At 21.1% G+C, this 14,433-nt stretch overlaps 2 protein-coding genes across 4 annotated transcripts in view; one reads left to right on the top strand and one right to left on the bottom strand.

Moving 5' to 3' along the window:
• Positions 1 to 10,773, top strand: part of Sk2 (Sphingosine kinase 2) — a 29,743-nt gene extending 18,970 nt beyond the window's left edge. Inside the window, exons 3-7 of one of the 2 annotated variants that reach the window (XM_003691349.4) lie at positions 117 to 485; positions 2,308 to 2,558; positions 2,969 to 3,064; positions 3,897 to 4,036; positions 4,838 to 10,773. In XM_003691349.4, coding sequence (XP_003691397.1) covers positions 117 to 485; positions 2,308 to 2,558; positions 2,969 to 3,064; positions 3,897 to 4,036; positions 4,838 to 5,026 — 1,045 coding nt within the window. In that variant the 3' untranslated portion in view covers positions 5,027 to 10,773. Of the gene's footprint in view, positions 1 to 116; positions 486 to 2,307; positions 2,559 to 2,810; positions 2,895 to 2,968; positions 3,065 to 3,896; positions 4,037 to 4,837 lie in introns of those variants that run through there. The other variant, XM_086915272.1, reaches the window with a different exon arrangement.
• Positions 8,909 to 14,072, bottom strand: LOC100870094 (ankyrin repeat domain-containing protein 54). 2 transcript variants are annotated; one of them, XM_086915273.1, is made up of 5 exons: positions 13,950 to 14,072; positions 13,007 to 13,369; positions 12,615 to 12,684; positions 12,071 to 12,290; positions 8,909 to 11,823 (listed from the first exon to the last, which is right to left on the bottom strand). In XM_086915273.1, the coding sequence occupies exons 2-5, from the start codon at positions 13,274 to 13,276 to the stop codon at positions 11,391 to 11,393; spliced, it is 993 nt and encodes a 330-aa protein (XP_086771399.1). In that variant the 5' UTR covers positions 13,277 to 13,369; positions 13,950 to 14,072; the 3' UTR covers positions 8,909 to 11,390. The 2 variants fall into 2 exon arrangements, with proteins under 2 accessions (XP_086771399.1, XP_003691400.1); XM_003691352.4 differs by lacking the exon at positions 13,950 to 14,072 and having other exon boundaries at positions 13,007 to 13,464.
• Between the last annotated feature and the right edge of the window lie 361 nt (positions 14,073 to 14,433).

Here is a 14,433-nt window from a genome sequence, read left to right as displayed (position 1 = left end):
AATATTATCGTTTAACCATTATCACTTTTCTTCTGAATTTCTTAAAATTTTCATTTGCACAAACACACATACATGTGATATTGAAAATAAAATAATAATAATTGATTCTGTTTCAGAGAACCTTACGATTACAATCCTCTCCTTATCAGTGCATTATCCGTGGTAAAATTCAAGAAAGCTCAGATGGATTTGGTGCGCGTTGAAACCAGAAATCAGATTCTATTTTCATTTTTATCGGTTGGATGGGGTTTACTCGCCGACATTGACATTGAGAGCGAACGTCTACGCGCAATAGGCGGCCAGAGATTCACTGTGTGGACTATTGCCCGTTTGATAGGCTTGAGAACGTACAAAGGAAAGGTATCTTATTTACCTTGCGATAAAGTACTGTCCGTGGAAAGTTTAGGTAATGGGAATGCCTACAATGAATACGCCAAGGAAACGCAGATATCGCATTCAAGGAGCTGCGGCGACGATTTAGATCGGTACGTTCTATCACGCGTTATCTTGACCATTTGCATGTGGGAAATTGCTCGTGTAGAAATAAAACAAGCTTTGCATTCAAAATAATTGGACTTATCTTATATCGAGTAATAACGGATTTACATTAATTTTATATCGACTGTACTTATATATTGTAACAACGAAAATCTTTTGATAAAACTTATTATTTTATATCAATCTTAATTTTATTATCTATATTATTGTTTAGTATTATTAAGTATTTGGCAATCTTGATTTTTGACAAAAATTGAATAATTGAAATGATATGATATTTTTAATGATATTTAATGATATTTATAATGATATTTTAAAAATAAAAAAAAATATGATTAAAGTAAATATAAAAGTACATCGTAATTATTTAAAGCAATTGCAAGAAAAAGCTGAAAGTTATGTAATGTCTCTATTACTATCGGATTTAAATCTGATTGAGAAATTGTGGGATATAATCGATTGAAAAATAAAAGTCAAAAATTGTGAATGTAATTGGATACAATCTAGAAGAACGTTTAAGAAAATATGTTTAAAAAACTTGTTAATTAATTACTTTGAATCTTAAAGACTCTCTTGCCAAATAGCGTGTATTTACAAATATTTAATATTTGATATTCATAATATAATTTTCTTTTATTAATGTATTCTAATATAATGTATGCTTTATATAATGTATTCTAATATTTTAATTACATTTTTTTTATTCAATTTTATCAAATAATCAAATTGTATTATACAGTAGCGTACAGTAGTAATATAATATAATAATAGTATATGTTAACATTTATATTACATATGTGATTTAATATAATTTCTTATATTATATAAAGAAAGTAACAAGTTTTTAACTTTGTAACTAAGTAAGTTATTAACTTCAATTTGCAAAGAATATTCTAAAATATTAATTTATTGATAAAACATATCTAAAAGTCATTCATTATTTTGCAAATTGGAAACATATTTTGAGATAAAAATATTAAAAATGAATTTATGAATTTAATTTTCGATACAAGCAATAAAATAAATAATATAAATTAAAACTTAAAATACATCTCCTTTAAAATAACAATATCTTTATGCAAACATTTGATATTTTTGAAGAATAAAAAATTATATCGATTAATATGTTGCATAGTTTAATATCTCAAGAAATATATGTCTCGTTAACTTCATAAATGTCTATAGGAGAATGAAACATCAATGATAAATTGCTAATTTGCATACTTATACGTATGTATGTCACGGAACAGTCTGTATATGTATATAATTTACATTAAAGCCGTCATGTGAGATTCGATCCAATTTCTCATTGAATATAAAACTAAATAAATCTTATCGTATCGAAAAAAAAGAATCGCTACAAATTTTCTCAAAATATATGCCCAAAATTAGCAAAATATATTTTTGTCAATTCGTGAAATTTTGAAAAGATTTTACAAAAATTTAAAATAATGATCAATATATGTATCAATATATGTTCGTTTAAAATCGATATATGTTTGCTTTTCAAATTTATTCTTAATAGATTCAATAAAATAACATTAAGAAACAGAGCGTTAAATTCAGAAATGTAATATAAATGTATAATAGAAAAAAGAATATAAAAATTACATTTCCGACCTATATTCATCAGCGAACAAATTCTTGGCGACTTTACAATTTACAGATTTCAAGTAGACGATTTATTTTCGTACACTTTGTAATGTATATTTTTATGTTTTGAAAATAAAAAATAATTTTATTAAAAAATTATTACTTTTAAATAAAAATATATTTTTATAAAATATTTATTTTTTTCACATTTTTTAGGTACAGTAAAATCAGTGAATCAAAGAGTTTTCACGATACGCTCGATGGAGATCCTGCTATTTTGGATGGATCGTCCGATATTTACGATGATAACGAAATAATAAGCGAAAATATTACTCTGGAAACGGAAATTGAGAGAAGACAAAGGCTAGACAGCTTTTATTCTGCGACATCTGCAAAATCGACTTATTTTAGTACAGGTTCAATTTCTAGTTACCATAGCGTTGACGAACCCGATAATGAAAATATTGGTAAGTTTTCTTTGTATATTAATATAATATTTGTATATTAATCTAATTTTGATATTTCCACAAAATATTTTTCTTATTGTGTATTATTAATTATTTTATCATTTTATTTATTCATTTATTTTAATATTATTTACCTATATTTACCTATATATACCTATTTATATTATTTTAATATAATTTACCTCATTATCTTATTTATTTTAAAGTTACAAATTTATTTTATACAAAAATCATTATATAATTTTTATATAGGAAGAAGAAATAAACAAATTGATCCACTTTTTAATTATTCAAAAGTATTGTGTTAATCGGAAAATTATTGAAAATATTTATAAAGTAATTATTTCTTATAAAATTGATTTTATTGGACATTGTTATACAAATTAAATAATAATCTATGTATTATTAAGATACAAAAGACAGCAACAATCAAGTTATGTATGGTCCCTCATCGAGGTTACCGGCTCTAACTTCAGAAGTATCAAGTTCCTGGACACAAATACAGGGTAAATATGTAAAATAACTATAAAATTATTTAAAAGATTTTAATGTTCATAAATAAAATATTTAATAATTTAAAAATTGTATCATTAATATACTTTTCTTTGCTAGAAATTTAGCAAGAAAATATATTTGATATTTTAAATTTTATGAATATATTTAGAAATTTTTTTTTATTATTAATATGACAATTATTTTGTTTTAAAAATTTTATATATTTTTGTATACATATTTTATGTTTGCATTTTGTACATTTCCATAAAAATAAATCCATTTATCAATAATTCCTTTTCAAATTATTAGGAACAATTAGATTTATAGAATATTTATAGAATATGTGTATACATATGAAATAAAATAATGAATTCTCATTTAAATAAGATAGATGTATGTTAATTCATTTTTTAAATAGTGTGCATCTTAATATGTATTAATATAAAACTTTATTTTCTGTAATATTAAATGATAATGTTACTTAATAGGAAAAAATGAACAAAGAATTAAAAAAATAATAAGGAGTATTGCTGCAAATAACATTGCTTAAAATGATTCATATTTGTTCACCATTATGCATTAATTTGTAAATAAGAACATAAAAATATCGATATAAATATAACTCAGAATAAAAAAATTTGCAAAAGATATATTCATTATTGTACAATGGAATTCTGCATTTAATATGTTAAAAAAATATGAAAGAAATATTTTATTTTATTATTAATTGATATGATATTCTTTTTATATTATTTTTAATTAAATAATGTTATTATAACAAATTCAATAGATATCAAATGTTGATTGTGATCTAATGAATCTTATTTGTGCTTTCAATTTCAGGAGAGTTTGTTATGGTCCATGCCGCATATCAATCTCATTTGGGCCAGGATTATTTCTTTGCACCTCGTGCCAAATTGGCGGATGGTATTATTTGGCTCATGATAGTGAAAGCCGGAATTACTCGAGCCAATTTGCTTCAGGTAAATAGTCTAATTAAAAGTAATATTTCCGATATAAATATTGATTTACTTATTAATAAAATAAATTAATTCCTTTGATCTATTTGTTCATTAAAGTATTTATATAATAATCATTAAAAAATATATATCAATGAAAATAATTAATTTTAAGATATATATCAATGAAAATAATTAATTTTAATAATTAATTTATGTAGAAATAAGTTATAAAAAAAATTGAAAATATTTGAATTACGAACAAAATATCAAAATTAATAATAAATAAATATTAATAATGAATTGAATCAGGTTTCATAAAATTTACTCATTTATTTCATTTCTTTCGCAGTTTATGACTATTATATATATAGTTTCATATTATTATACAAATATAAATAGTTGAATTAAATTGCCAAAAAACTTGCAATTTTGGAATTCAGTTACATTTTACGATTGTACATTTTGCAGCGATTAATTTAGAATTAAATGCATTTTTGCAATTTATATTGATTTATGAGTTTTTTGATAACATGATTTAATTTAACGATAAGTAAGAAATGTATATAATTGAATTGTGTTAGGAATTTATCAAGTTATTATTAACTAATCGATTTAAATAATTATGATCATACTCAATTTAAAATAATTTTAAACATAATACATTGCTACAAATATAATATAAAATAAGATAAGATTAAGATATTCTAATTAGCAGAAAAATCAGAAATTTAATAAGTATTATAATTAAATTAAAATTAAATTAGACGCAAAATATATTCAACATAATTAAAATTTTTTAAAATCATTTATTGTGTTTGTTAGTTCCTGTTGGGCTTAAGTAATGGTTCCCACATAACGCGTTCTGGTATCGACATGATACCAGTAAAGGCATTTCGAATAGAACCAGAAGAAGGAGTCAATGGCTACATTACGGTAGATGGAGAAAGAGTAGATTATGGACCTTTACAAGCAGAGATATTCCCGTCTTTAGCAACGGTAATGTCCCCTTGATACAAATTAGCATTACAATTCGTACAGAGTTAGCAATGGAAATCAAATGGTACAATCTTAGAACCTTAAGTTCAATAAGATATACAATATATGTTGTGGTAGCATGGTCCTGGTGACAATACTATATTAATATATTCTCATTCGCGATACGTAAGTACGATTTTTAGCTCAGAGGATTATGGTAGGTGTATATTCTAGATTATGAAGTTAAATCATTCCATAAAATGTATACGAAAAAAATGTATAAATTAAGATCAATGCAACCATAGTTTATATAAGCTCAACTTGTTACTTTATAGAGATTTATTGTCTATGCGGGATAATCCGATACTATCTTTTGAAATTTTATAGACGTGTTTTACGTATAAAAATTATGAACTGATAATAAATGTGAATCCTGTTTTTTCTTTATTTTAATTTATTTCAAAGCAAATATTCAAAATAATTTATACCAGTGATTAAAGTTAATAGAATTATACTATTATACTATAATCGTGATAAAAATTTAAATATTCCTGATGCATTTACAATTACATTCCTGATTGCATCTCATAAATAAAATGCATTTAATGAAAATTAAAATTTGAAAAATTCGTGTTTTTTTTTTCTCAAGAAAAATCATCTGAAAGTTCATTAAATAATTGGAGGATTATTTAACATTCCTTTCTATATCTGTAAAAAAATCATAGATATGATTAATTATTAATTTTTATTTTTATTTGGTTAATTTTTAAATAAAGGATTAAAGCATCTGAAAATTTTCAAAAATGATTGTTGAACCATTTCGTAATAATAGTTCTATTTCGTTCAATAGTTCTGATTAACTAGAAATTTTTAATTTCATTCATTAGCCTAATTCGTACCTTTTTGAACTAACGCACAATAGTGTAATTGTAAAACATTATACAGGCTCTACACTAGTTAACAAATAATATTGTTGAGCTTAATAACATATTGGTAAAGTAACATATATATACACTTAATCCTCGACTTACGTAATAAATTGATAATGAATTGTTAAATTACAAATAATAAATACAAATCGAAATCGATATTCATGTTAAGAATAATTTTTTAAATTTATTAATCATTGTAAAATAAATAATTTATATCTGCGTTTATATGTATTTATTAATTTATTAGAATTCTTATGAATTAATATGAATTATATAACATGATTCTTTTAAAGCTCTTGAATTCTTTTTTTTTTTATTATTGTTAACTTGTTATGTTTGTTAATAGATTTTTTATTTTATTATTATTTTCTTCATAATAAATTTGATAAGAAACAATATATTTTTTTTTATAAAAAAATATTGTATTCGTATAATAAAAGTTTAAATAATAAAGATTTTGTTTTAATATATAATTAAAAAAAATTTTTATTTTATATTTGCTTTATTGAAAAAAATTATTTGATAAACTAACATTTTTAATTTTCAGATTTATTATATTTATTATTTTTTTATTTTATTAATAATACATTTCAATATAATAAATAATATTTTTTTTTTTTTTTTAGAAGAAAATAAGATATACATTTTCAATTACATTGATTTCCTAAAGATACAATAAGTAGTAAGTAATTCGATGATTAGGTGTATCTCCCATTTATTCTTTCAATGATGTATTATTTCTTAAAATAATTATATAGAATTAATGTATTATTATATAATGGCTTCCATTATAAGCACAAGAGAATTAATTTTGAATGATTTTATATAAAGATATTAATTTTTTAGGCTTGTAAGCATTTTAAGGACTAGGCAGTTATTGTTACCCGGTCTAAATATCGATGATATAGTATTAATTTAATCGCGATAGTGCTCAAATATTGTATATTTAGCTGTATTTTAGATTTAAAAAAAATGTGTCAATCTTTCGGTATAACGCACAGTTATTATTTTTTGGCCTTACTCACAAGATATTTTTTCGGGATATTATATTATATTAACTAATATTTTGTTACACATAAGAACATATCATGTTAATTAACAGATAATATGATAATGAAAAATTAAAAATATTATATTTGATTCACTGATGTGTACGATTATCAAATAAAAAGAACGTACTATAAAGGAAGTATTCCAAAGAAATATTTGATATCATGTATGTAGAGACAAATCTTGTAATGATATTAGAATAAGATTGCAAAAATTATCTTGCGTATTGTTATATAGCCGTGCTTTATCGAAGCCAAGAATTTTTACTCATCATTTATTCATAAGGAAATTCGTCGATATCCTTTTAATTGCTAAATAGAAATAATACACACGTACTGCGATGATTATAATTTGTATAAATTATATAAATTATATTATTTTATAATTATGGCGTTGTAAATTTGTGCCAAGAGATGCGTAAAGATAATTAAGAACTATAAATAGAATTCTATTTTCTTCTTTGTTTCTTTTCTTTTAGAATTTTATTATTCTATCTTTAATTTGTGCCAAATTCTCTGTTCGTACCTGTGTTATAAATGCCAATGATCGATTTGTATATTCGTATCTATTTCGAAGAATTAAATTTTTCATAATATAAAAAAACAAATTATCTATATTTATTATTTTGATCGTTATTACGCTGTACAGTACAAAAATGTTTATAAAATATTAATATGTCTTTACAGATCAGAGATACAAAATAATTTTTCTCTTAAAGATTAAAAAAAAGTAGAAATATCAAAATATTCTTATTTGTTATCTTCAGACAATCAATTTGTTTTTTTAGCATATAAAAAATAATCAAATCTATTATATGACATAAATAAATTATGTATAAATAATATTATATATTTAATATGCATACGATTAGAATTAATTCTACAAGAATATTTTAATGGTATGCTTGTAATATAATAGAATAATATAATTATCTTTCATAATTATAGAGATATTCACGCTTATTACGAAAAGTTCGATTTTTTCTTTCTAGTCACAATTTTTGTTAGTTTTTGATTTCATCAATTAATATTTCAAGCGTATAAAGATTATTTGTTGTTAAAGGAATTTATCTTTTTTTGAAATTAATTTTTTTTTATATAAAAATTATATATATGTATATTATTACACTTGATATTTAATCAATAATCAAAGTTTTAATAATAAGCATAATAATTAAATAAAAGCTTATAAAAATGTGACTAGTAAGGATTTTTAAATCGAGGCGTAATATTTTAAATGACATCTTTGTTCGATAATTGTTCTGAAATTTTTAACAAATGTAATTCTATTTTATAATTTTCATTCCTATTAATTTTATTTCAATTATGTATATTATATTGTCCAGAATTCGACGAATCATTATAAAAAAAAAAAAAAAAGTTAAATTTTCACTTATATATATTATAAACTATTAAAAAAATGTTACATACGCTCAAAATGAAATAAAAATTATTTATCATTGATAAAATCGATATATATAATATTGATTTTTGTTATTCCGCAATTTTTGGCGGCATAATTGTTAATGTTTTTGAGAATAATAAGAGTTATTTAGTATAGTAAATATAGATGATAATAAATTTTTTTACATAAAATCATTATCATTTTGTAGTTTGTTTAAAACTGATTAATTTTGCACATCTGCATGTTTAAAATTTACATATTTATTGACAATATATAAGATATTGAAATAGTTGACAATATATAAGATATATGAAATATAAATGTGAGTCATAATGAATCACTTTTATAATTCTGAGTATTATAAAATTGCAAGATATTAATCCATTTTTATTTTATGATGATAATAATAAAATTATATTTCATAAAATATAATTTTAATCATAAGTAAATTTATTTTTCAAATAATACAAATATAATAGTAAGAGATATATAAGAAAATACGTTTGTAATAAAATAAAGATAAAAGATGAAATTTTTTATTATTAATTTATTTTAATATCGATACGAAGAAAGTTACAAAATTTTTTTCAATTCAACAAATTTTTTTTCCGATTTCATATAATAACATTTCTTTCAATGTTGTATATATATGTATTTATACATGAATCATGATGTAATGAAAAAAAAATAAATAAATAAAAATGATAAAAAAAAAATAAAAATTGAAATATGAATTTGAAATATATATCACAGTATAAAAAATATAAAAATTTTTTTCAATTGTAATAGTTTATATAAAGGGAAAATCTTACATGAACGTAAATTCCTATAAAACAAGATACTTTTCTTTTTATTGAATTTCTATAAGTACTGCTAACAAAAAAATTACGTATTTACAGTTTGTATATAAAGTAGTTACATAAGTTGTTTACATATTTATATAAATATATATGAATAGTTAATACAAACATGATTCTTCACGATTGTCTTTTCTATTCTTCATACAGAGAATCATACGAACCATAAATTGTATTTCTATCGTAGCAAAACTGATATTATAATATATCTAAAATCTAATTTCGAAAAGTATATTTGAAAAATTATAAATATTTATTAATTTGGATTTTTAATTTTATTTTTTAGCGCATATCTGATAAAATCCATTACATCATACTTGAAAAATTACACCAACTTTTTCTTCATCTTATTAATATAATATAAGAATAAAAATTAGTGTATTATTCAAGCAGAAATTCATTTAATTAATTTTATTTAATGTTATTTATGATTAGATGAACACTTCGTTAGAAATTATATAAAATCTTAATGCTTAATATTAAACATTAAATATTTCATTTTTTTTTTTTTTTTCAGTTAAAAGTATCGATATAAAAGATATATATGCGAGGCAAATTGCTAAAAGTTTGAACTTAATATATTTTATTCATTGATTTACATACTTATATAATTCTTATTATGTAATTAATATCAAGACTGCAAATAGAGAACAATATAATATTTGCAATATTTAAAATTGATATACTATTAAAACTTTTAAGTTATTTTAGAATATGATTCCGCAATTAGAATATATATTGCACGATATTTTACATATGAACATATTTTGAGAATGATTGAAATGTACTGCAATGTTTCTTCTATTTTTCTTATGAAAGTAAATAAGAATATCATTTTAAAAAATATATTAAAAAAAAATATTTTATTCATTAAGTGATAATATTTATTTAAAACTTTAATAATATTATATTTTTTTAATCAGATTTAATTCGGACGGAAATACAATATATATATATATTTGCAATCTATTTTTATTATATAAATATTTATTGTTGCATTATGTGAAAATTTAAACAGTATGAAAATAAAATGTTTAAAATATTTAATTTAAAAAAATATATATAGAAAATATTAACACAAGAAAAAAAATTATTAAAAAAATAAAATGATATAAATATATATCATTATATTTATACATTAAAATAAAATTCTTTTTTTCAAAATTTTTGAAGTTTATAAAAATAAATTTAGTTAAATAAATCTATAAAGGATAAAATATATTTTAGCTTTCACTTTTACACTCTATTTGCAGCTTTGTGATTTTAATAAATATAATTTAAAACATTAGTTTTTAATTTTAAGAAAACATATTAATGTGATTCCAAATAAATATACTTCTTTCACTAGAACATAATTTGTAAAATTTTGTAATATATATATTTTTAAAATTGTACTTTACAATTGCTTAATATTTATTTAAATTAACTTGTTAAATAATGTAAAAAGAATTAGCTTTTATGTTAGCATACAATAAAAAAATGAACTAAAATTTATAGTGAATCATCTTTCTAACATATAAATACATTTGATTTACTAATATGTTACTATTTGATTTTTTCTGCATTAGTTTTTGTAAATACACTCAACCAAAACAGTACTTACTAATAAAATATGGAACAATAGCAATTAGAGGTCAAAATGAAATTGAAAAATTTTATTCCAATGTTGACTATTCTTTAACCTGTAGGAATTATTATTCTTTAAATGTCTTTTGGTTAAAAATTTTTTACTGAATTAGTTTGGAAAGAGTGTTAAATTTAATTAATAAATAATTTGATTATATGAAATATAATTTAACAATAAATGAAAAAAAATATTTTTTAATCATTTAAATCAGAATGTAAAGATTATAAAAATATTAAGAATATTTATTTACAGAAATAAATAGCAATACTAGATATAATAGTTTTTAATTCGTAATATTTCACTTTATCAATTTAACACTCCTATAATCAATTGTGATTATGATTCTGTACATCTATCGCACGCACGTATATAAATTAAGAGAAATGCTTTTCATTATAAATTGAATAATTAAAAAAGGAAAATCAAGTTATTATCACATTATAACTAAAAATTTAATTCATGTTGATCCCTCCTTGAGTTCCATATCATATTTAATTTATTTATAAAATTAATTTTTTGTTAATATGAAATTATTGTGTTATTGATAAAGCATCTAAATTAGCCAACAAGTCTTTTACATCATCCTGAACTTGATTGGATGTGTTTGATAAAGATAAACGCGAACATAAAGTGCTCAAAGTTTCCATTTTTTTATGAGAATCTTTATGCTTTTGCAAATATGCCAACAACATACTAACTATATTCTGAACTTCTTCTTTAATTTTCATTATAGCTTCTCCTTCACAATTTTGTAACAACTTTAATTTTGTTTGCGCTAAATGTAATGGATTATAACCATATTGGTCCAAACATAGAGGGTCTGTTCCCGCATTTAAAAGAAGTGTCACCACAGATATTTTGCTTGTTACAGCAGCTAAATGTAATGGTGTATTACCTACAGAATCCCGAAGATTTGGATCTGCACCATGCTCCAATAATAAACGAACCATTTCTGTAGAACCTCTATAAAAAATATACCACAATAATATTGTATCCAATAAACAATACAAAATTTTTTTCTTAAAAAGTTCATTTAAAAAAATTAATTATTATTAATGTATTATATGTTAATAATAATGTAAATAATAGTTTTACATTGATTAATTAATTATTTAATTATTTTTATATTTTTATAAATTAAATTTATTATAAATTAATAATTAGTAATATATATTGTTAATATATTTAGTTGAATATATTGTTCATTTACCTGCAAGAGGCAAGATGAAGAGGAGTTCTTCCTTGTGCATCACAAGTATTAGGAGAAGCACCAGAATTTAAAAGAGTTCTCATCATTATGGTATTGTTTGTTGCCGCAGCAATTCTCATTCTGTGTTCAATGAGACGAGTATGAACATCAAATATAGGAACAAGATGATGATTTTTACGTGCTCCACTGACAAATTTTATTTTCCTATAATAAACATTTCCTAAAAAAAAAAAATGATATATATAAAATATAAAATTGAATAATATTTAGATAATAAATAAAAAATTTTAAATATTAATTAATATATTTTTCTTTTAAATTTGCATTTTTTATTTTAATTAAATATAATTATACTCAAATAATATAATAATCATATATATAATCATTCATATTTGCTTGATATATTTTAATTATTTATTATTGTGAAAACTTCAAACAAAATTTATAAATATTAAAATAAATAAAATAGTATGAATTTATTTTAAATAATATATATAAATGTTAATAATAATATATATTTAAGAAATTTATAAATATAACTTACTATTTACTAAAAAAGACCTGGCTGTTGCTGTTTTGGATTTACATCTCAAAGGAAACTTAATCTCTAAAACCTGTAACAAATTACATTTAATAATATAATATTTTAAACATTAAGAATCAATTCCTTTATATGATTGTTATAATATATCTTTAATAATGAAAATCAACCATTATTATATTATTTATTCTATTTATTATATTTTAACATAAATTAATATTAACAAATAAAATTTATTTTATAAGAAGTTATTTAAATAATTTAAATTTTATAAAATTTATAATATTTAATTATAATAATATTTAATAAAAAATAGTTAAAATCGATTATTAAAATATAAATACATATAAAAATAATATTTTATATAAAAATTTATATAAAAAGACAATACTTACATTATTAGGAGATACATCGAAACGTGGTCTTGAACTACTTGTTGGTATGGAATTTTGGACATTGCTATTTGACAAACAAAGAGACCAATCTGAACTAAATTTCGTATGAAGAATGCCCGGTCTAATCTCTTCTTCTTCATTCTGATTATTAGTTATCATTGCAGAAGTTGCATCATTATTAATTTCTTCGGTTACTATGTCTTCATTTTGAGCAATCGAACTATCGTTGGAGTTATTACTTGTTTCAATTCCGGAGTCCACGGATGTCATTTTGGATTTGAACGTTTAATAACGTTTCACGTACAAAATCCTCTACTTTCCACATCCAACTTATACTATATTCATAGGTACACACCACACTCCCTGTACGAAAATAATAACAGTTTTGAAGTTTGTCGATAAATAATTAACTCTATTGCCACCCTTATAATTTTTTAACCCAAAGTAAAATCACAGAAAAGATTTAGAATAATTCCAATTTTATGGGAATTTTGTGTTAGATATGTTAAATTATTGATTAAGAAATTAGAATTTTTTATAATTTAGAGCAATAATTTTTGTGATTTTATTTATAAAAATATTTTTAAATTTTAAATTATTAATTTTAAATGATATAAAATCAATATAAAAAGACAAACATATCACATAAGAATTATAATCATAGATAAGATACAAAATAGATTTAACATTTAATAAGAGTTTTATATTTTAAAATATCAATAATGAAAGCGCAAAAAATCAAAATAATTAATATATCTTTTACGATTTAGAATGATGAATATAAGAATTATATTTAATCCAATTGAATATAAATAATTGAATATAAAAACAGAAATTGATAAAGTTAACAAATTTTAAAAATTATGTTTTTGATTCATTTTTTCATAAATATTTGCATATATTACATATTATATTATATTTATAGATTTTTTTTAACTATTACATTAATATATAATAAAATTAACATTAATCAGATATTGAAATTATCTCTTAAACATAAAATTTTGTAAAGCAAATAGTGAAATAACAAAGATAAGTTATATAAAAGCAGCGCCATTTTTAAAAAATTACAAATAAAATTAATATAAACAAGGAAAATAAATAATTAAAAAAGGACAGAGATATAGTAAAAATATTGAAATCAGCGCCATCTTCAGAGTGCCGCAAATGAAACTCACGAAGAAAGGACAGAAAATAGTTAGAAAAGGATAGAAATAGAGTAAAAATTGACTGCTGGCGCCATCTCTCGAATATTTTGAAAACCTTTTCTCAAAGAGTTTCTCTTAACATTTAAAAGATGGCGCTGAACTTAAATTCTTAATTTACTTTATCCTATCTTTTAAAAAAGTGTCTTCGGTACCCGAGAGATGACGCTGACGGTCAATTCTTATTCTCTATCCTTTTCCCACTATTTTCTATCCTTTTTA

This window comes from Apis florea, unplaced genomic scaffold (assembly GCF_048593485.1).
Source record: "Apis florea isolate Af1SG1 unplaced genomic scaffold, ASM4859348v1 contig_3772_pilon, whole genome shotgun sequence".
NCBI classification, from domain to species: Eukaryota; Metazoa; Arthropoda; class Insecta; order Hymenoptera; family Apidae; genus Apis; species Apis florea.
Note: the sequence above shows the minus strand (reverse complement) of the source record. Positions and strands in the feature narration are given on the sequence as shown.

Bases quoted from the DNA above. Each gene is read 5' to 3' on its own strand.
- LOC100870094 (XM_086915273.1), bottom strand. From the start codon at position 13,276: ATGACATCCGTGGACTCCGGAATTGAAACAAGTAATAACTCCAACGAT. The intron at 12,291-12,614 runs GTAAGTTATATT...TTTTTTTTTTAG, and splicing joins CAGGTCTTTTTTAGTAAATA to GAAATGTTTATTATAGGAAA. The intron at 11,824-12,070 runs GTAAATGAACAA...TATTTTTTATAG, and splicing joins CTTCATCTTGCCTCTTGCAG to AGGTTCTACAGAAATGGTTC.